At 41.1% G+C, this 20,940-nt stretch overlaps 2 protein-coding genes across 7 annotated transcripts in view; one reads left to right on the top strand and one right to left on the bottom strand.

Moving 5' to 3' along the window:
• capn15 (calpain 15) overlaps positions 1-8,744 on the bottom strand; it is a 29,510-nt gene extending 20,766 nt beyond the window's left edge. Inside the window, exon 1 of one of the 3 annotated variants that reach the window (XM_088284471.1) lies at positions 8,464-8,744. Coding sequence is in view for 1 of the 3 variants with exons in the window: in XM_088284470.1 (XP_088140596.1) it covers positions 3,832-4,019 (188 nt within the window). In the remaining 2 variants the exon portion in view is untranslated. Of the gene's footprint in view, positions 1-3,831; positions 5,732-6,348; positions 6,460-8,463 lie in introns of those variants that run through there. The other 2 variants (XM_088284472.1, XM_088284470.1) reach the window with 2 other exon arrangements.
• Positions 8,745-9,987: 1,243 nt separating this feature from the next.
• ankfn1b (ankyrin repeat and fibronectin type III domain containing 1b) overlaps positions 9,988-20,940 on the top strand; it is a 101,673-nt gene continuing 90,720 nt past the window's right edge. The window contains exons 1-3 of one of the 4 annotated variants that reach the window (XM_088284682.1): positions 13,156-13,255; positions 13,436-13,486; positions 14,596-14,698. In XM_088284682.1, the coding sequence (XP_088140808.1) occupies positions 13,222-13,255; positions 13,436-13,486; positions 14,596-14,698 (188 nt within the window). In that variant the 5' untranslated portion in view covers positions 13,156-13,221. Of the gene's footprint in view, positions 10,244-13,155; positions 13,256-13,435; positions 13,487-14,595; positions 14,708-20,940 lie in introns of those variants that run through there. The other 3 variants (XM_088284685.1, XM_088284683.1, XM_088284686.1) reach the window with 3 other exon arrangements.

The raw sequence follows: 20,940 nt of genomic DNA, 5'->3' as shown, positions 1-20,940 counted from the left end.
CGATGTTTGATCATATTAACGCCACCACAAGCTCACACTTAAGTGTTGAACGAATTATTGGAGGAAAGTACCGTGACAATAATATTTGATGGTTTTCATTGTTAATGTTTCATAATGAGTAATTAATAATGAATGTTCTCAAATCTACATTGAACTCTGACATTCTGACAATCAGACTTGAGTATTAACTTGCAAGCAGTTTGAGTCAGCACCTTCGGGACATTACACAACCGACAGCCTGCCATTCGTTGACTCACAATGACAGTCCATCTTGTGTCCGCTTGGAACCAGGACCACTTCAATCCTTTTGTGCAAAACAACACGTTTGTCTCGCTCAATCCGTAAAGCCTGGCGTTAATTGGTTAACGAAATCAATTCAAGCGTTTCGGCTATTTATCATGTTGAACATGTGAGGCCGCCTCGCTACAATCAATCGATTCCAATTCATTAATGTCGTGTTCGACATTAACAGTCGGACGCTATTCAATGCCCCTTTAAAAGCTTACAGTCACATTTTTAATTATGCTGGGCTAGACTTACCAAGAATGCATTCGATTAAACTTATTTCAGAATGAATAATATAGCTTCTGGATAGACAGGAGTGCAATAGCAGCTGAGAATTACTGACAGCCAACGTGAGGCCCATAACTCTTGCTGCGCTGACATGATAGCAGGTTTCCACATATAACACTTTACAAGAAAGCGAAGCACCGCTGAGATAAAGCCTTACGGCAGACTTTTATTTGAATGCCTGGACAGAACCTGAGTCTACGATAAGAAAAAAAAAATAATTCAGGTTGTGACACTTGTGATTTATCAGACCGACATGCTGAATAAGGATTATTATCATTATTCACAAAATGGGAATGAGTTGGCAGGAAATGCAGTCTAGTTCTGCTAAAACTTCTACAAAGGCAGAAACCAAGTTTTTTTTTTTCTTTGCACTGTTCGTGTTTTCCGGATAGACAATAATTTTGCTAAATCGATACCAAGAACGTAGCTTGGCATCTAAAAGGATTCTTGTTGGCACATATGATTTTAGGCCAACCACAATCAAATCAAGTCAGAAACTTGGCAAGACCGACCGACTCGTGCTATTACACAACTCCCTCTGACGTGCAAGTTTAAACAAAGTTTTTCACGCTAAAGTCACCCCCACATGGCAAGCAAAAGATCTTGTCGACGGCGTTTGTTCATGAGTCAAGTTTACAGACTTGAAAATGAACGGGAGGAGTTTTTTTGGACCAGCCAGGTGTTGTAGTGTAATAACATAATAATAACAGGACTTATTACTCAACTCTGGCAGGGTTCCCAAAATACAACAGAAATTACACGGCTGAGACACGAGTGCTGCATGAGGGATACGAGGTTCTGGGAACAAACGTCAGATAGGTTTGTACGTTGACACATCGTGACGTGCTGACATGAAACCATTGAACATTCCCCCGCTAAATGAAACAACAAGAACTTTAAATTATAGAATCCTCAAAACAGTGAATCCTCTGTTGTTGCTGATCTAGGCTATCTTGAGCACAAACACTTTATGACCAAGGGCGTCCATGAGACATTTAACTATTAAAAGGCTTTTATCGAACTCGAACTGTATGTCGCTCACGAAGAAATGAAGAGAAAGGAAAGTGGAGTCATTCGCTTTGTGTCTCGTCTGGAATGAATTCTGTTTCCAGACAGCAAATAAATGCAGATGTTACTATGTTTGCCTGCAAGTGTTCTCCCGTCTGAACCGTCACGCCATGCAAACGGTTCCCGAAAGTCTGAATGAAGCAAACTTAAACCAGTCCGAAACTATCGCCGCCTTCTCGGATGACAAGGCTGAGAACGTGGTAGGCGGAAAATATGCTCAGGAATAAAATGCACAAGACGGGTTTACTCAAAGCAGAAAGTGTTGTTTCTACATTTCATGCTTAGTCACAGTTCAACAAAGCTTGTCGAACAATACTAGGCGGACATAGCAGCGTGTTGCCACTTGTTACAGGAGGGGTGGGCAAACTTTTTCATTGGCGGGTCACAATGGGTTCTAAAATTTCACAGAGGGGCCGGACCAGGAGCAGATGGATGGAGTGTTTTGGTAACCTCACCTTATCGGAGGAAAAAAAAATACATTTAATTTTAAATGAAAGTGAACAAAAGCATTACAACAATATGCATGTCTTTGAAAAACCGCCGTATTTAGAAAATAAAACATTAACAAGATTTATTCATTTAATTTTTTTTCAAGTTTGGCGGGCCGGATTAAAACGTTTAACGGGCCGCATGTGGCCCCCGGGCCGTAGTTTGCCCACACCTGCCATGCAAGCATTAACATGAGGGTTAAAAAATAAATATGTGGGAACAAGTTGAGTTGCTCTAAAAGTAAACAATGGAAGCCGTTGCAACATTCAGCATTAAATGTAGAGGAACTTGGCGGCGAGCAGCAGGTATTAAAAATGATGAAAGCCCGACCGGACGACTGATGCTGAATAAATAATGGAATCCATTGTGGGGAAATGTGATCGGGTTCTCTGAATATCAATAACTGACAAAGGGCCCATGATGCTCTGAGTGACTCGGCAACAACTCCAATGCGTGGCGGGCGGTCAATATCTACTGCGCCTTCTCGCTCTATTTGACATGACCTAAAAAAAAAAAAAAAAGCAAAAACTCAATTGGAAATACTACAACATATTCCAGCGAGGCTGGTTTAGAAAGTCATTTTAAGATTAAAATGCCAGTAAAAAAAAATTGCTTAACCAAAGATCTTGCACAATAGTGACCGCCAATTTCCCTATGGTAACATTTTCAAAGCAGCGCAGTTTAATAGTATCAATGGATTAATTTTTCAATGAAAAACTCTCTCCTTTAGAAAGGTTTGCTCTCATTCGGGTACCGCGATTCAAGGCGGAAACATTATTAGTATTTTGTAATTGAGCTTTTCCAACATTCCGCTAGCGTACAATATCGACCGTCAACCGTTTATATCAGGCGTGGGCAAACTACGGCGCGGGGGCCACATGCGGCCCGTTAAATGTTTTAACACGGCCCGCCAAACTTGAAAAAAATTTAAATGAAAAGAAAATAATTATACGCAGTTTGAATTAAATTTACATTTTATATATCTTTGAAATCCAATCAGAGGCCTCCCGACATCCTCGAACTGTGATTGACCTTAAAGGGTTGACTGCAAATTGTTTTTGTGGGTGGCTCATGCCTGGAAGTGTTGCCCGGCCGCGTCTTCAAGAATGCTTCTTCTCCGTGGAATTTTTCATTAACTCCCACAAAATGAGCGAAGAAAACGAGGCAGTGGATAGGAAGGAGCTTCAGAACAAGCTCATATTCTAATCGACCGCCCTTGGGCTTGTTTTCACAGGGTTCAAAACAGTCAGATCAATCACCTCTCAGGGAGAGACCATCGACACTGCCAAAACAGTCCATAATGTGCAGCTGTGCTTGCAGAGGCCAAGGGGTGGGATTTCGTTTTACAAATCCAGCTCAGATAGATTTGCAGTCCAAGTTAGAAAAATAACATGAAATTACAGCCTCTGATTTGATATGGTTTTATGAGTTGATCCATGGCTGTGAGGTCACCAAATTCTCAGTGAGCTGTAGCAAAGAAGTGTTAAAACGGTCGCCGAGACACCATATGGTGTGAAATTATTTTGCATATCAATGCATTTTGGAGAATTCTGTTCCCTCTATCCTAACAGAAATTTGACAATGTACGTATATCAAGTTGGAAACGGTTTTACCCAGTTTGCCTCCATTCCTGGTGGGCCAAGTGACCCTGATTGGTTAACACTCCAGTTCCCGGCTGCTTCTGACCTCGTTGGCTCTTACCTGCGCTCCCGGTGAGGCCGTGGCGGAAGTTGCGGCTGCTGCTGGCGTGTGATGAACGTGGTGCCCCACACCGGGCTGCTGTGACTGGTCCTGAGCCAGCCCACCGGGGGTGACGACGGGTAGGGGTTGCTGCGGAAACCATGGTCCGACTCGGTCTCCGCGGTGAGGGACGAGGCCGAGCTCCCCATCGCCGCGGTGATAGCAATGATCGGTTGGAGAGGAAGAAAGAAGTTTCCGGTATCAGTAGCAAGGCTTCATGGGAGTTCTTAGACACTCGAATCAGTCATTCCGTCGGAGGATTTCTCACAGCGATGCTTTATAATTGTCTTTCTTGTTGATTTTAGGCTTCCCTCCACAGTGCCACTCTTCATTCCTCCCGCATACCTTCGGACATGCCTCACCAGTCTGTGCAGGCTCATGCTTGGTCCTCCTTTTACAGAAATATGCCGCTTTCACTGTCAACGCCTCTTGGAACTATCGCCGGGTTCATCCGAGCCATCAACATTAGCCTCATAGTCCACGCAGACAGTTGCAAACAATCAATAGCGGCATGACTCTTGAGTTACATCCAGTAAGAGAAAATCAATGCGCTGCATTTCCTGGGGAGGGTGTTGGCAAAACTACAAGCATGCTAATTTTCCCAAAATCTCATCTTTCAGACATGCGGTCTGGCTAACAGCTGGACTCAAGCAGAACCACCTCACTGGCCACAGCTGCACATCATCCGTGTTCTTAATCTTAATGGGAAATGTTTTCCCACACTAAAAGCTATTTGGGACCTCCACCCTAGTGGAACCCAAGATTCCATAACTAAAAGAGATTTGTGCAAAATATACAACTGTTTAAACTGTTTCGATGATGTGCCAAATTTCTGTCCCAGCCAAGTGTCGATCAACTGACTTGAGATAAGAATCCCTGCTGGTCTGCAAAGTTCATTTCAAAACACACGTGTATAGTGATGTGTGTAAAATAGGACGATAAGAAATGGCATTTGCGTTAAGAGCTGTGAAACAAGTGTCACAAATCGAATGCAGATGGTGTCATCATCCGGACAGTAAAGCCAAGATCACGTCAGCCGATCAGTTTGGCGCTGGCTGTTACATGAGCATTCATTTAACAACGAAAACACACATTCATGCACTTTTTCGGATAAAAATAAATGTAATTTTACGGGGGGAAAAAAGCATGCTTGAGTCCGCTTCCTTCAATATTACAGTCAATAGGCCAGGCAGCGTGTCTCCGTGCAGTCGCAACGCATCCGGATGAAAACGTCGCACCAACCGGTTAGTCATATATTCAAATGTCTCCCACTGGACCTCTTTTGGGAGCTGATCAATTCCCAGTAGAAGCATTTACTGGCAGCACATGCTAACGTTAATGTTTTTCCCAAGCGGACACGCTCGCTCCGGTCCGTTTTCTCCTTGAATGCAGCAGGAGCGCTCCTCTTCTCCGCGGCGTGCATCAAAAGGCTCCATTCGGGTGGGTCCCGTTAAAACACGCGTGTCGTCCACTTGCATACATCGCGCCACATGATTTTCATTCCCCACCTCGCCGACAGCGAGAGCGCAGTGAACGCGGATGCGTTCGCCTCCAAAACAGCGGATTACTGGAGAGTCCGTTGCGCGCATGCGCACTGCCCCCGCCGGCACGGAGCGAAACAGGGAGGCAAGCAGGAGATTTGAAATACATCTCAGCAGGGTCCGAGATGGGACATTTGAGTCATTATTGAGACTATGCAGAGGTGGCAAAAGTACCCACACTCTGTACCTCAGTAGAATTAGCGATACTTGTCTTTAAAAAAAAAAATCGAAATTTAAACGTACAGACTGAAATGGACAAAACTAAGAACTAAAATAGATTTTTTTGAACAATCAATTATTCGCACCACCCATTTGATCTGCTAACCAACTCTGGCTCGGGCTTTTAAACCATCAAAACCATGTGTTCAATCAAGAAGGAAATTAATAATGCACCAATAGCATTTTTTCCCCCCCAGACTGAGTCAACAAGTACTTGCCGATACCAAAACACCGATACTTTACAAAGGCCATGAAACCTCACTCACACTTGTGATAGAAAATATATTAATCAAACATTGTTCCACAACACAAAACAAACTTCTATTGAATATGACTCAAATAAAATAGTTATTAGAGTAACATATTCAACATGTAGCCTGGAACACAACGCACTTCAGCTGTGTGGTGTCTCAGTCCAGAGAAGAACCACACACAATCAAGTGTTTTTTTTTTTTTTTTTTAGGACTACCAAAGGGTTAACAAGAGGTTGGTAGTGACCACGTTGCTCATCACCGCTCAGCTGTCCCTTCACATTACCGAGATAAGCCTTCAAACTTTCCCTCTCGCCTCTCTCTTCCACTTCATCTCACTTTGTCGACCTCATTCCTAATCTCCGGTTCCTTCGCTGAATTCATTGCTCACCCTGAAGAGACCACATTATAAAACACACTCTCACACACATTCAGAGGCTATAAAAGCAGAACTTGACATGACTCACATGCTTGCCAGGACATCTTCATTGCATAGACCGCAGCGTGTTAAAAATGAACTGTTTCGACGCACACGCACTCATTTGACTGTAACTCTGCTGGGTTTCGCTGAAAAGAAAACATAAAAGGGCGTGTTGGGTATAGTCTGCTATGAGCATGACTAGCGCCGTCATTAAATGAGTTGTTCACACTCAAGCTGGTTTATCTGGTAAATCCGCTGCTGTGGCTTTGACACGTAAAAGAATGCAGATCCTCATATTGTTTGGCTTGTTGATTTCAGGGCAAAACAATAAAGAAGTATAAGGGCCATGCTGAAAAGTAGACATTTTGAGAATAAAGCGGAAACATTTTGATGAATTTAATAGTAGTCATAAGGTATCAAATGAAAGAGACAGTTCGGACAAAACTGATGACTGCTTTCTAAGAAGTGTCGGCCTCCTTCTCCTTAGGCGAGGTCATGTGTACACATGAAGAGGCATTTATCATCTGCTTTACGCAACTGGCGCACCAACCAAGGGCAGACATCTTAGTTTGTCTCACAGCAAAAATGATTACACAACATCCTGCTAACTGCTTGTCCACTGTGCTGCCGGTTCCAACTTGATTCTCATAATATAACTTTTCACCCTCTATCTCCAAGATAAAAACATGATCTAAAAGTCAGGTTTACACAACCACCTTGTGGTGTTGTCATTCGTCCGTAATCATGCGTTTAATTCAGCCAAGCATAATTCAATGGCATGCCTCAAATAAAAACTCTTAACTGTTACTCTTTGTCCGAGGTGCACCTGTCCGAGGACCACCTGTCCCGCAGCTGTGCCACATTCACAGGCGATGACAGAGAGCTTGGATTTCATTTGTATTCCTCTGGGGTGGACAGGAAATGAAGGATGGAGGCTGATTTCACAACACATTGTCGGCTGTCGCTTGGAAAAAAAAATGAGGGAAAAACCACCTGCTGAAGAACTTCTTTCTGGCTCAGATGCACCATGACCCTGGTGGGAAACTCTCAACTGCCAGGGCCGGTTTGAAAAATTGGAGCTACGAGACTAGACCAACCATCGGTGAATGTGACAAAGCAAACCAAGCTAACTCATCTGTGCATTTACTCACTCACTTTCACCCTGCAAACATCGGTTGATCGAGTGTGTAATCGCCGTATATTTGCACGTAATAAATAAATCTTGTGATGGCGCCAAATGTCCAATTATGCCTCATGTTGCTTGATAAACATCTTAAAATGTGGGGATGTATAAGATTGCTGGGAAAAGAAATTGTCTTGATAAGTCCAATAATATCCCCAATAATTGCTATATAAAATTTAATTTAACACAGTGACAGCAATTTGTGACCAAATTCGCCCACTTCTGGTGAGGAGGACTTCATGTCAGATTATGCTTTGCCTTCAGTATCGGTTTCTAGTTATCTGCAGCTTCCACAAGAACCAGATTCCTGAAAAAAAGTCCAGCATCGCCCTGTCAATTAAATAAAATATACATGACCAAAACGAAGCATGTTTTTCTCTGCAAATTGCAGCCTTTGGGTTTTTAGTTGTAATTGGAAGACCTTGAATTGCTTCTTCACCTACCTTGTGTTGAAGTGAACATATAACTTTAGTCAGTAGATGGATGTGGAGGGCATATAACTTTAGTCAGTAGATGGATGTGGAGGGCCACATGACTTCGTTCGCTTTGGCCCCTCAAAAAGCACCAAATGACACTCCACCAAAAGCAGTAACGCAATGTAATCACACGAACGTTACAGTAGTCCATTCAAGTTATTTCAGGCTTCAGATAAGCATGGTGAGACCTTTGCCCCTGTCATGTAATCAGCTAACGAGTTATAGAGAGTATGACTAAGTCATTTTAAACAGCCCTTCTTAGAAATTGCGTTCATCTCAAATGACTTTTAATTTGACATTAGCGTCACATAATCGCTCTATTAGTGGACAAAGTGGTAACCGAGGAATCGTGCCACAGTAGTGACACCAACATTAGCTTGACAGCGTAGCCAGCTGACTGGGGGAGCTTGTAAACAAAGACGATATCTTTCCATCGAAGGCATTCACACGTTCAGAATGAAGTTGATCGGCACGAGTTCATTCAAACATCGGCGATTCTCACCTCAAGTCGAAGCGAAGGGCAGACGGGTCCTTCGTCTTTGTCGTCGCGGCGCTAACTTTTCATATCCATCGAGAGGTTAAGTTGTTCCCGCGTCGCGCTGCGGCCAAAAGGAACTTTTCCCGGGAGGGCTTCGTGTTCTCCGCTCCCCGACCACGTCGCAGACATTTGGGATAAACGTGGATGATGATATTTACAGGCCGACAGGTACCAAAGGGAACTGATGAGAACGCGTACGTTTACCTCCAACAGCCCTCAGAAGGTAACGGAATCACTACGCAGTAAATTCAAGAAGAATGTACGTTGAATGCGCAGCATAAACCATCTGCCGGTTGCGCAGCTGAAGTGAACGTACGTAAATTCATGTCAAGAATACAAGGAAAGAAAACTACATTTCCCGAGTTCAACCCTGCCATAATATCCGGGTATGATATATAGTATCGTCTTTCCTAAAATGTTGATGTTTTTAAATTAAATATATACGTCCTTGTTATTATACTTAAACGCATTGAGTTTTTTTCCAATTAGATTCGATCTGACTCTAAAGTAAAATTATATATTTAAAAAAAATCTACACGTCAATTAATGGCCTTATACTGCCATCTAAAGTTCATAAGTATGAACTGTCATCACGTGTACACTCAACAGTGGTTTTCAAACTACACTAAGTACCATGTAAAAATATTTAGCGCTCCAGAATTCACCATCACGACGGACATTAAAATACACCAGCTTAGTAGGCCTAGGTGTTCATGTAAAAACAAAGAGACAAACGAAATGTTTTATTCTGAAAAGTATATTTATTATTATTGAAAGTTACTTTCAATTAGAAAAAAACGACCCAACATTTTTATCTTGAATGGCAATATGTAAAAAAAACATTTAGGGTTATGCCTATATACTTAAATATATCCAACTGAACTGTACTTAGGCATTGAGACTTTAGCGTTTCACAATTTGACGAGAGGACGGCCTCCTGCCACTAGTGGTACACATAACCCACTTTATTTTATTTTATTTTTAAAATATTTCATTAACTCAAATGGTCTAATGAAATCTAACACAAGACGAAATAAAATGTCTAAAATAACCAATTGTTATTAAGTTATGTCACAAAACAACTTGATTTCCCAGAGTCTATATCTTTTTTTAACCCCCCTGGTGCAATTTGGATGTAATTAGGATAAAGAGTAATTTAGCATGTGAAACATTCTGTAAATGTGGATTATCTCTTAATACTGGTGTTACCCGTGTTGTTTGAACCAGGCAAATTCAAAGGATTAGGTTTGGCCAGTAAATTCCCTAATGATCCCTTGGAGGACCTTAAAAGTCTAATTAGGATAATTGTCCATTCCGCGATCACTCATCATAATTGACTCGGATTTTTTTTTTTAAACCCTTTGTTTGAAAACACAAGAAACGTCTCGAGGGGTTCTAAGAATTTGAGTTTTGAATTCCTGGTAGAAAAAAGTGGCCATCAATCAGCAGATACAAACCATGCACCGCTGGGGTTGGCGTGATTTACTTCCTAGGTCCGAGTGAGGCGGGCGGGGCAAAGCATCCTCCCTTCGAAACCAACACAAATGTGGGCGGGGACTTCCAACGGACGACCCCACATGTCGCGCAGGTTTGCGGCTCTCGGCGTCTGTCCACGCTGGGTGGACTTGGAGGAATATCTCCGAAATCTCCCTGGAAGTTTGCAACTCGTGAAAACTTTGGACGGAATATTACTTTAACGCCGCTTCAAGAGTGAATGAAAATCTCCCCACCCGTGGAAAAAAAGGTACGAAAGTAATGCACTTTTTTTTTTTGTCAACACTTGTTAAAGCACTTGTTTTGCTGGGACGCTAACTAAACATTCCGCCAAAACTTTTCCCATTCATGCTCCAGAGTTGCTTTCTAACTTGCCTCAACTTAGTTCACTTTTTGTGTGGTTACGTACACATTGTTGTCATGACAATGCTAAGGGAAACCGAGCGCACGGCACGTTGGGGGTGCACAATAGACTCCAACATGAGTGTTTAAACATCTCTCCTACTTAGACAAACCCCACCGACGTGCACAGGAATTCCAAAAATTAGCACACAAAGTTATTTTGCTTAGCTTGATGTTATGGATGCAGCTACTCTTTGGTCCCCTTTTTCCTAGTAAAACGGAAAGAGGAGTACATGGAGGGACTGCAGTCCAAGAGGGGGTTGGGAGGGGGGGGGGGGTCAGTATGAGGGATATGTGCAATGTGTTGGACAAAGGTGTGTCCTGTGTTTATATGAGACACTTTGTGACCCAGCTATAGCCAGGAAAGGGATGCTTTCAGTCGGCCCTTTGCTGTTTTATAGCAGGCACACATGTGGAAATGACCAATGCTTCCAAAATGGAAAGTGAGCCTCGCTATTATGCAGCTGTGCAAGTTACAAATCACTTTATTCCGATAGCTGTACTTCACCACAGATTTGATCTTTTTTTGCTTTCTCTATTGTTGGAAACATCTACACTTGATACTCCTGACTTTTTTCCCCCCAAAATTATGAGTTTGGTCATGTGAGTTTGGTCATGTGACGTTAGCAAGCTGAGCTGTGATTGCTCATCACCTGAGCCATGAACGGCTGTGATGTCATTTTCAGTTGACAGCAAATGACAAAATAGATAAAAACAGGTGGATTTTGTTTCTTAATATTGTTTACACAAACACAATATTCATCTGAATGCCGTGTTTAGACTAGTGTGGCCACATTAAACGTAAAAACGTAAATTAAATGTGAAGACAGTTTTTGACTTAACCTCCCCTTTAAGTGCATTTCAGTCTGTATTTTTTACTTTTACTCAACTACAGGAGTTAAATCACTACTACAACCTTTACCAGACTTAAAAAAAAAAAAATAAATAAATAAACACAAATATCTGTACTTGGAATTCAATACACTGCATTTGTCCAAAGGGAGCAGCAGGGTTAAAAAAAAAAAAAAAAGAGGTGCGTGGGCAATTTTGTATGTTGATGTCGGGAATTTGAGGTCAGAGCCCATTGACATGGCCAGAAGGGGTATGTGGGGCTTTGATTACGTCACTACTACCAATGCTGCTGCACACAGTCATGCGCAAAGCATATCAATCAGCTGCAGATATCCATGTGATTCATCAGTGGGTGACTCATTGTTATTATACTGGTTTGTACTCTTGTGCAAGGGACGTTTTCACAAGTACGCATGCCTAATGATGACAGCTTCGTGGAGCGGTGCCACGCTTTTCATCAGCATCCTCTCTTGTTGCCAATAAAAACTTGTCTTGTAAACCGTATTGAACATTGCGTTCACTCATCACTTTAAAAATATTTTATATATATATACATTTCTTTTCTTTCATTATATTTTTTAACTGTACTTTTTGCATTTTAGTCAAGTTCCTAAATTGTTAGACCAACACTTAATGTAAAATTACATTTCTTATGATTATATATATTATTGCTATTTGAATGGATGTTTTTTCTAAAAAAAAAAAAAAGACAAGTCTTGGATAGGTACACGTAATGGCGTTCAAAGAAGTAATGTGATTGTTTCATGTACATTATGCGTCACGCATTCCATGATTTCCCTGCATTGATTATTTGCCTCGCATCATATGTCGGGGCATGCAGCAGCCTGGTTTGCAGCCGCAGGGCCTTTTCAGCCCATTGACAGAAGTGCGTAAACACATGCACGCACACACACATATACACTCATGCACGCTTGCGCTCTTGAGGCTACACCAACAGGCCTACATCAAAGTTACATCTGTTTCTTATGCATGTTTGATAGGACAGGCAGGCAGCGGCTTCCCACAGCTCCCCGTTACAGTACATGGATTGAGTGCTAGTTAGCTACAACAAGGGTTGTAAAATCTTTTGGGTACAGGGGTTCCTTCTAGGGTAATTTTATTTTCATTCCCTTAGAATTAAAAAGAACTACCAACTTCTGCATTTTCCCAATTTTGGTCAGGTTTCAATGTAGATCTAAGTGCCACATGCTGCGCTAAATGGCGTCAGAAATATTTCTTTTAATGTTTCAACATAAATATTTCTGACCTGTTTAATATCCAAGCCGAGTAAGTGAGCAGAATCATTTTCACGCTTTTCCCCATTTTCACGCTTTTCCCCATATAGTAAGAAAGGAGCCTCGTGGTAGGCAACTATGGAGTACATTACAATCATCCAGTTTCACTTAATTGCTCAGAAAATGTTGCACTTCCTGCGGATAATGTATTTTCACCTGGCAGAACCATTACGTGGTCTTCCATGAGATTACCGAATTTACAACTCACATGAATCCACCAGTTGCCATTCATAAAACAGAATTGTTTGTTTTTAAATAATTAGGCCGATATTTCATCTCAAGTATATTTGTGACTAAATGAAGACGAGATAATTGTTATTTCAATATACGTTACATCGTTTTTGTTACATTTGTTTCATTGTTTATTGTGAGACATTTTAATGAAATATATTAAAAAAATACCCCGTGGGTCCCACCCGCTAAATGTTGCAGATTAAAAATGGTATTTTAGGAGTGGACGATTAATCCAAATTCAAAAGGAATGAAATGTGATTTTGAGTTTGACTTCTTTTGATATTTTTTACAACGTTATGAATAACCGAAGAAATACGATTAACGTGCAGAAAGGCGCGGTGCGTTTACAAGTTCCCGACTTGGTGAAAGTAACCTGAATGCACCAAGCTACTTGCGTTGCAGGTGTGTAGCGCGTTAGTGATTCTGACGTCCCCGAGCGTGCTTGATGCTGTTTAATGACACTCCAGTTGAAGTTTACGGTAAAACTAAACGCAAACAATCTAAACTAAATAAATGCGTCTTCTGTTTTACCAAACATGCTTTTTTTTAATTAATTTTTTTTTTTAAAAAAAGCTGTTTTTAAAAACATCGCTAGCGCTAATGCTAAAGTCATTGGAAGATCCCATTCAAATGCTAATTGAAATTCGCATCGATTTCAGGAGTGAAATTACTTCCAGTAACACACAAACGCGGTGGAAACATACAAAAAGGTAAAATAACACTAATATGTTAATAGCGTTCTATCGTAACTTCTGTTCTCGTTCTCAAATGTGTACTGTAATCCACAGACAGCACCACACTGCCTTCTAGAGGCCAACACTCGCATCAACAACCAGCACAGTATTTTATTTATTTATTAAAGGCTCCAGGCACTGTATTGTACATTAGATACCAGAGGTGGGTGCCTTGAGTCACATGACTTGACTCGAATGAAACTTAAGTTGCCGGTTTTAGGACTAGGGACTTGCTTACCTAAAAATTATGAAAGTGCACCAAACATTAACTATGCTTTGTCGGTTAAGCCTTTAATTGAGGAGACAATAAAGTAATAGACATCGCAGAGACTGGGAGCCATTTAAAACATGTGATGGTGTGAGTATGGCAAACTAACACAGATATTGAATGCAAAGTGTAAATATATGTTGAGACTGAGCATGATTTTATGACTCGACTTGACTTGCTTGAAATTTAGAAGGCACTCGACTTGACTTGCTTGAAATTTAGAAGGCACTCGAATTGACTTGCTGGATTTTTGCCACCGTAACTTGAGACTTGCTTGAAACTTGAAGTTTAAGACTTGACACTCGCACATATTGCGACTTACTCCCACGCCTGTCACATACAAGCCGGGTGTGACACACGTGTCCCAAAGTGAACTCAAGTTCACCTTCCAAAATCATTTTACACTTCTGGATGAAGGGAGCATCCTGCAACCTGACATGGCGTTTCCTCTCTCGCCAGATGTTCCGCCTAATTAACATGCGGGTTGGGAGTGAAAGAGGTGCCGCCACCCGTACACGGTGTATTCAAGTGCCGAGCTGCTTCATAATTAGCCTGCGTTATAATGAATAATGTTCATGTGGTTCACAGTAAAGTGTCTCTCCAGGGTGTAGGAGGTCAGCTTGATGGGTGTTCTGAAAGCTTTGCCAGCCATGAAGAACTTCTACATTTCAAAAATGGGCTTAAAAACTTTGTATGACTTAATTGAAGAAAAAAAAATGTTACAATCAAACAGGAACATTCTTTATAAGTCATGGTGTGACTTCAGTCATTGAAGGGCATTCTTTCAAAATGTGAATTTCTCCTTTTTGCGCTTTAGGTGACGGTGCCAAATTCACAGGAGAAAGTGGGGAAAAAAACTACCATCCCAAACCTGGGGAGCCACTTCAGCCCCGAGTTGCTGGAATGGAGCAACTCATCGAGTAAGTGAGGTCATACGTCTTTATTTGCCCACAAATATAGTTTGCACAGTTTTAAAAAAAAAAAATAAACCCAAAAACATCTGTGACCATATCTTCATTGCACTTTACTAAATGCACTTCCTGACTCTATTTTGGGGTTTCCTGGAGCTGTTGTTGCCCATTCTTTCGCTCCGGCATGGCACCGGGACAGGAGAATCATTTTATTGAAATAGAGTGGTTCAGTGGCAGGCCGCACTGCCCAACCCTGTCCACTTTGTCTCGTGGCGACTGTGAGTTATGACTTTGAGGAGCATCAGGTGTATTCATGTGTAGGATATATCATCAAGCCAATGCCGTCGGGAATGAACGCACTTGGATTTAACGATGTTGGCTCAGCGGTTTGTTGTCAGGGTGAGCTGAGGCTGAGGGCATTGAGACTCAAGTGTAGAATCTCAACTACCGTCAATACAATTGCAGTGGTGTCTTGGGATACAAGTCCATAGTTGCATGCATACAATAAAAATATTATAATATACAATAAAAACAGCAAAAAAACTAAAGCTCATAAAAACTAAACTTCAGTTAAAGAAAAATAAAGCTCATACTAAAACTAATATAAAATAAAGAGAATTATTTAAAAAAAGAAAATAAAAGCAAACAAAGCTGCTCTAAAAGGAATTGAATTTAAGAATTTTTTTAAAAATGAAATAAAAACAAATTATATTGACAAATCCAAAACTATTATAACCCTGATTCGTAGTCGTGTGGGTCAATTAGCTCAGAACCACAATATTGTATAAATAAATTTCTAACAGACATTAAATATCATATTCAACATTAATCTTCTTCATCACTCCCTGGTAGTTGACATGACAGTAAATAAAACGTAACTTAGGTACTCGGCTTGACGGCTCCATGAGAGATGCACTGTATCCAGTGTATGTTCTCTTTCCTGGTCCGTCCTTCGCACATTTGTGCAGAAACAGCACAACCATTGTTAGACGTGGCGTGTTTACATCCTCTGTAGGCGTTGGATTTCTCTGTGTGCAGTCAAGTACGTTGTTGGGAATGGCACTCTTCTTCCACTTCAGCTGTGACAGACACCTCCTGCATGCCCTTGCATACGCCTCCAATAAATTTTAGAAGCCTCGGTGGAGAATTGCAAACTTGTGAGTGGCGCTTCCTCGTGCACTTACAGTAATACACCTCAAGGCATTAATTTAAAAGTATTTGGGAGCCAGCCACCCCCGTCATTATGTCTCATACTGACTGTGACACATCGTCTCATTATGGCAACACTCCCCGAGACTCGCTTTCCCTTAAAGGCGACGTCACGCCGCCAACCTACGGCCGCATTGGGCCAAACAATCAAGTGACAGCCAGGTTCTTGACTTGCGCAATCGGTGATTCATCGGTGAGTCATTCCAATAGGAGAAAAGAACAAGGGAGCGGGGGGTGGGGGGGTCTATAAATGTCCCCCTTATGTATGTGCATTCACATACCCAGGCTTGTACACTTAAGGAAGGGGCGCACTTACCTTCACCTCTTGTCAAGGGATTTATTTTGAGCCGTCTGCGTCACCGTGTGCGCCACTCTTTGTCTAGATAGTTTTAATGAGGAAACACAAATTATTATTTTTTTTTAATAGCGATGGTTTCCAATCTGAACAATTATTTGACAATTCAAATCGGCTATTCTGTTAATTGGATGAGGTCAGGCTGCTCATATTGCGAGCTTGCTGTGTAGGGTTCGAGGTAAATTGGCGCCAAATGACCGCTAGAGGGCGACACAACCATTCATTCCCAACATTGAGATGAGGAGGAGGAGAAGTCGGTTGATGGTTTGAGGGACACTTTTAGGTGGTCAAGGATGCTGGTGATTCAGATTTTTTTTCATTTTATTTATTTTTTTATTATTTCTGGATTTGCAATAACGGGGATGCCAGGGAACAGTTGACACTATCCCAGACTTTCATGAGCCAAAGCACCGCCATTCTTATGATTAGAATAGTCCCACGGCCCCAAATGAAAATATAGCAAGTAAATAAATACATACATATTCTGTACTGTAAACAGTCAGAATGGAAACGGATAAATATTCCAGTGGAAGAGCAATTAATTGTCCTGCCGCACTTTGCCTGATTGCACACCAATCAATTCCATACACAAGAAGATTACTAACAATCAATTAATTGATTATGTCCTTCCCATTCTAACAACACGATGAAGCCGTGTGAACATCTGCCGTTGCACTTTTAGGGCTTTGAAAACAACAACGTCAGAACGTTAATGCCCCTTTCTTGGTTTTATACCCTTTAAGGTGCATCGGAAGTCGGGGTGGCATTTTCATTGCAACTGTTAAACATTAAATTTAGCATGAGTCAGACTCTGTTCTAATTAAAGTTTTTTTTTTTTTTATTGTCAGTCGTCAGCTCAAAACATTATATTCGTTGAACTGGCTCCGTGCTTAAAAACGCCATGTTCTATTTAAAACACAGTAACTTAAATCTTTTCCTCCCAAAACGCACCGTAGGATGCTAACTTTGCCTCGCTCCAGTGACGCACCCCACCACTGCTTCTGTTTTTGCGAATGTCCAATGTCCAGCTGACCGCCGTCTCTCGCCCTTCATGTGGTTGATTGCTTCAACGACAACTTTGTGACGTTTTGTTCCTTCATACTTAGGAATCACCACTGGGGAGATATTTTCAGACATGGCATGTGTGCAAAACTTTAATTTGTGTCCTCAAATGGTCACTTAAAACACTCTGTCATGCGCAGCTCTCTATAAATTTATTTTGAAACAGAAACTGCATTATCATTCTGATTATTTACAGCTAGAAAATCGCGACGCTTGAACATACTTCACATTCCCGTCTCCGGGAGTGACATCATGTATGCTTCATGTCACATTTACAGCCATTAACGCAAAAGAGATTAGCATTTTCAAAACGGAAACACAGTCTCTACTTTGAATTTGTGTCAACTAAAAAACAAACATATTTTTTTGTTGCTCCCTTCGCGTTATATAGCTGCAATAACACTTAAGTCAAATAAAACATGGATCACAGCATAGTGCGCATTAAAACCGAAAGAGAAATTCCCACCACGTTGTGTGACTGCAGGAGGTCCCCCTAATTAAATCAGATTTATAAACAATATACATTTTTAATGTTGTTTAGCCATAACAACATTAATAGTTAAATATATCAACCAGAAAAGTCTGCCTTAATTTTATTTTGTATTAAAAACTGTATTCGTGTTAAGTCTTAGTAGCCTGTTTTTGTTTAGTGAAATCAAGAATTTTTTTTAGAATTTTTTTATTTAAGCAATTAAGTCAAAAAGGTTGGTTTATTTTAAGCAGGGTTATCGCTATCTGATGGATGTAACTGGCAATCTAACTTAGTCACTTGGAAAAGAAAGTGATCAGGAAAGCACATCTTAAAGCAGGCATTTGCAAACGACGGCCCGGGGGCCACATGCGGCCCATTAAATGTTATAACTTGAAAAAAATGAAATGAATAAACCTTGTTCATGTTTTATTTTCTAAATACTGTGGTTTTTCCAAGACATATATATTGTTGTAATGCTTTTGTTCACTTTCATTTAAAATCAAATGCATTTTTTTTTTCCTCCGATGAGGTGAGGTTACCAAAACACTCCATCCATATGCTCTTGGTCCGGCCATTCTGTCAAATTTAGAACCCATTGTGGCCCGCCAATCAAAAACTTTCCCCACCACTGTCTTAAAGCATGTAATCAGTAAAGTAACTAAGTTATGTTTTCAAGGTAACCATGGCAACTCTGCATGAACTGAAATACTCCATGTTATAATTAAATGTTTTGACATATTGTAAAAAAAAAAAAAAAAAATCTCAATTGTAATATATACAAATATGCTTTCCAGTAGTGGTTGAGGAATGTGCGTGTGACATTTAATCCTGAATTACGCCCCTCATACTGTATAAAATAATGTCTTCCTACATGCTAAGTTTGTTGGCACTCGTCTGACCCCCTTCCACTAAATTGCATGCAGGAGCCTTGCTCTCAACATGAACGCATTGCGCAGAGCACAACGTAAACATGCGTCTCAAGGGCTGAGCTGTGATACAAATCAAACAAATGCGCGGGTGGAAAAAAAGGAAGCCCGCTTGTCTCCCGTCAGCACCAATAAACCAAACAAATACGGAACCTCCATCCCGACAAGTGCGCTTCACCGCTACTACATTATGAATGAGCTTGTGTTTGCAGTTTGATCAGAATCTGCCCGCGGCGGAATGGAAGCAGCCGTTGGCTAAATGCACCCGGCATGTTGTCATTACCTCACATAAGCGGCGACAACAACAAAATCTGTCAATGTGACATTACTGCTCAGCAGCGCCTAGATTTCCCAAATGGCTCCAAATGGATGTCGATCACGGTTTTCCCTCCAATGCGTCACATGGAGGGAGCGGCCGAGCGTTCTGCGGCGTCAGCAAGCACCCCGGCGTTGGGAAGCGATTGCTCGTAAAGTACTGCTTGGCCAAACGGGAATGGAGCAGAATAGTTGGATTTAGGATCTGCTTTTTATTTATTTATTTTTTGTAAATTGTACCTTTTAACTTTTTCTATGTCCACAACAGGCGTATTTCTCTCAAAATTGTTCCCCCGTGGTCTAAATCAGGCATGAACAATCAATCAAATTGGAATCGACATGGCAAATTTTCAAATTGAAAAGTCGGTAATTCTCTCTTTCTCTCTCTCTCTCTTTCTTGCTCTCTTTCTCTCTCTCTCTCTCTTTCTTGCTCTCTCTCTCTTTCTTTCTCTTTCTCTCTCTCTCTTTCTTGCTCTCTCGCTCTCTTTCTCTCTCTCTCTCTCTTTCTCTCTCTCTCGGTTTCGCTCTCTCTTTCTCTCTCTCGCTCTCTTTCTCTCTCTCTCTTACGCTCTCTCTCTCTTTCTCGCTCTCTTTCTCGCTCTCTTTCTCTCTCTCTTTCTCTTTCGCTCTTTCTCTCTCTCTCTCGTTCTCTCTCTCTCTCGAGTTCGCTCTCTCTCTCCATTTTGCTCTCTCTCTCTCTCTCGATTTCGATTTCTTATAGCAGCATCTCGATCCATCTTATCTATTTGATCAATCTTTTGTGGTGATTCACATACATAGTGTACTGCAGTTATTTATAGTCAACGTCCATCCGCGTGAAGGTGTTTGAGTATTCCTTGAGGGTTTCAAGTATTCTTTCCTGCATGTTTTTGGTTGATTTGAAAGAGTGACATTTTGTATGTGTGCATTTTGAGATATGAATGATTCTACCGAAGGAGTTCCATCAGGCAATGCTGGTGGTGCACATTGTCGCGGTAATTACGGGAGGAAGCTTTTCTTTGTTTATTTAAAAAAAAAACTTTTTTTTTAACTGACTTTCTCCTTGGATGGCCTTGTTTGTCTCCGAAATAAGTCATTTAGTGGCACGGTGCCGGGAGACTGATTGCCAGGATTTATTGTACAGTTTGTGCAGTTGTATTCTTGCACAGTAAATAAACTCTGCTCATTATTTGCATTCCCCCAAATTTGATATTGCCGTCACATTTTTTTTGTAGCTGTGTGTGTTGCCCATGTTTGTCTAAACGCACATTTGCGGGTTGTTTACGGCACTTGTACGTTCATCTAAATAGCTTTGCTGACATTTATCAAGTCACATTACTCATACTATCAAACTCTTATTTCATGTATTTTTATTTTTTTTTAATAATGCCAACTAAGCAACCCAAGTATTGGGCTCCCCACATGATGTAGGTAATGCCAAAGTGCATTTGCTTTTTCATCCTGCGTGAAAATAGCCCTTGAAATATCGCTGTTTATGATTAATTCATCAGCCCAAACCGTTTTAGAGCCAAATGCAGTCTAGACAAAAAAAAATAAATAAAAAAAGGAATGATTGTGAATGGTTTCATAGGCCCAGAGGACATTGCTACTATATTATTCTGTCTGTCTTTCATGCTTTTTTTCTAACGTTGATAAATATCTCAGTTTTTCAAGCCATTTAGAGAGCTGCAATCTCATTCATTAAAATAGATGGGTGGGTAGCTCGAATAGATACGCGTCCTGAAATAGTCGATGTTGCCTAGCCCCAAGACAAACAAATGCTTCATCTGCTATCGACGCCGAATTGAAATTGAATGCGCACGTGTATGCAGATATAGTTAAAAGTTAAATATAACTGAATTGTGTTCACAAAATGAGCATTCGAAAAGTTCTAGTCACTGTGACATTACGCACAGTTTAAACGTTTTATCCA

The sequence above is a fragment of the Idiotropiscis lumnitzeri genome, chromosome 20, assembly GCF_059441095.1.
Source record: "Idiotropiscis lumnitzeri isolate Australia: NSW breed Sydney's pygmy pipehorse chromosome 20, RoL_Ilum_1.0, whole genome shotgun sequence".
Lineage (NCBI taxonomy): Eukaryota > Metazoa > Chordata > Actinopteri > Syngnathiformes > Syngnathidae > Idiotropiscis > Idiotropiscis lumnitzeri.
This window is presented reverse-complemented; position numbering and strand designations above follow the sequence as displayed.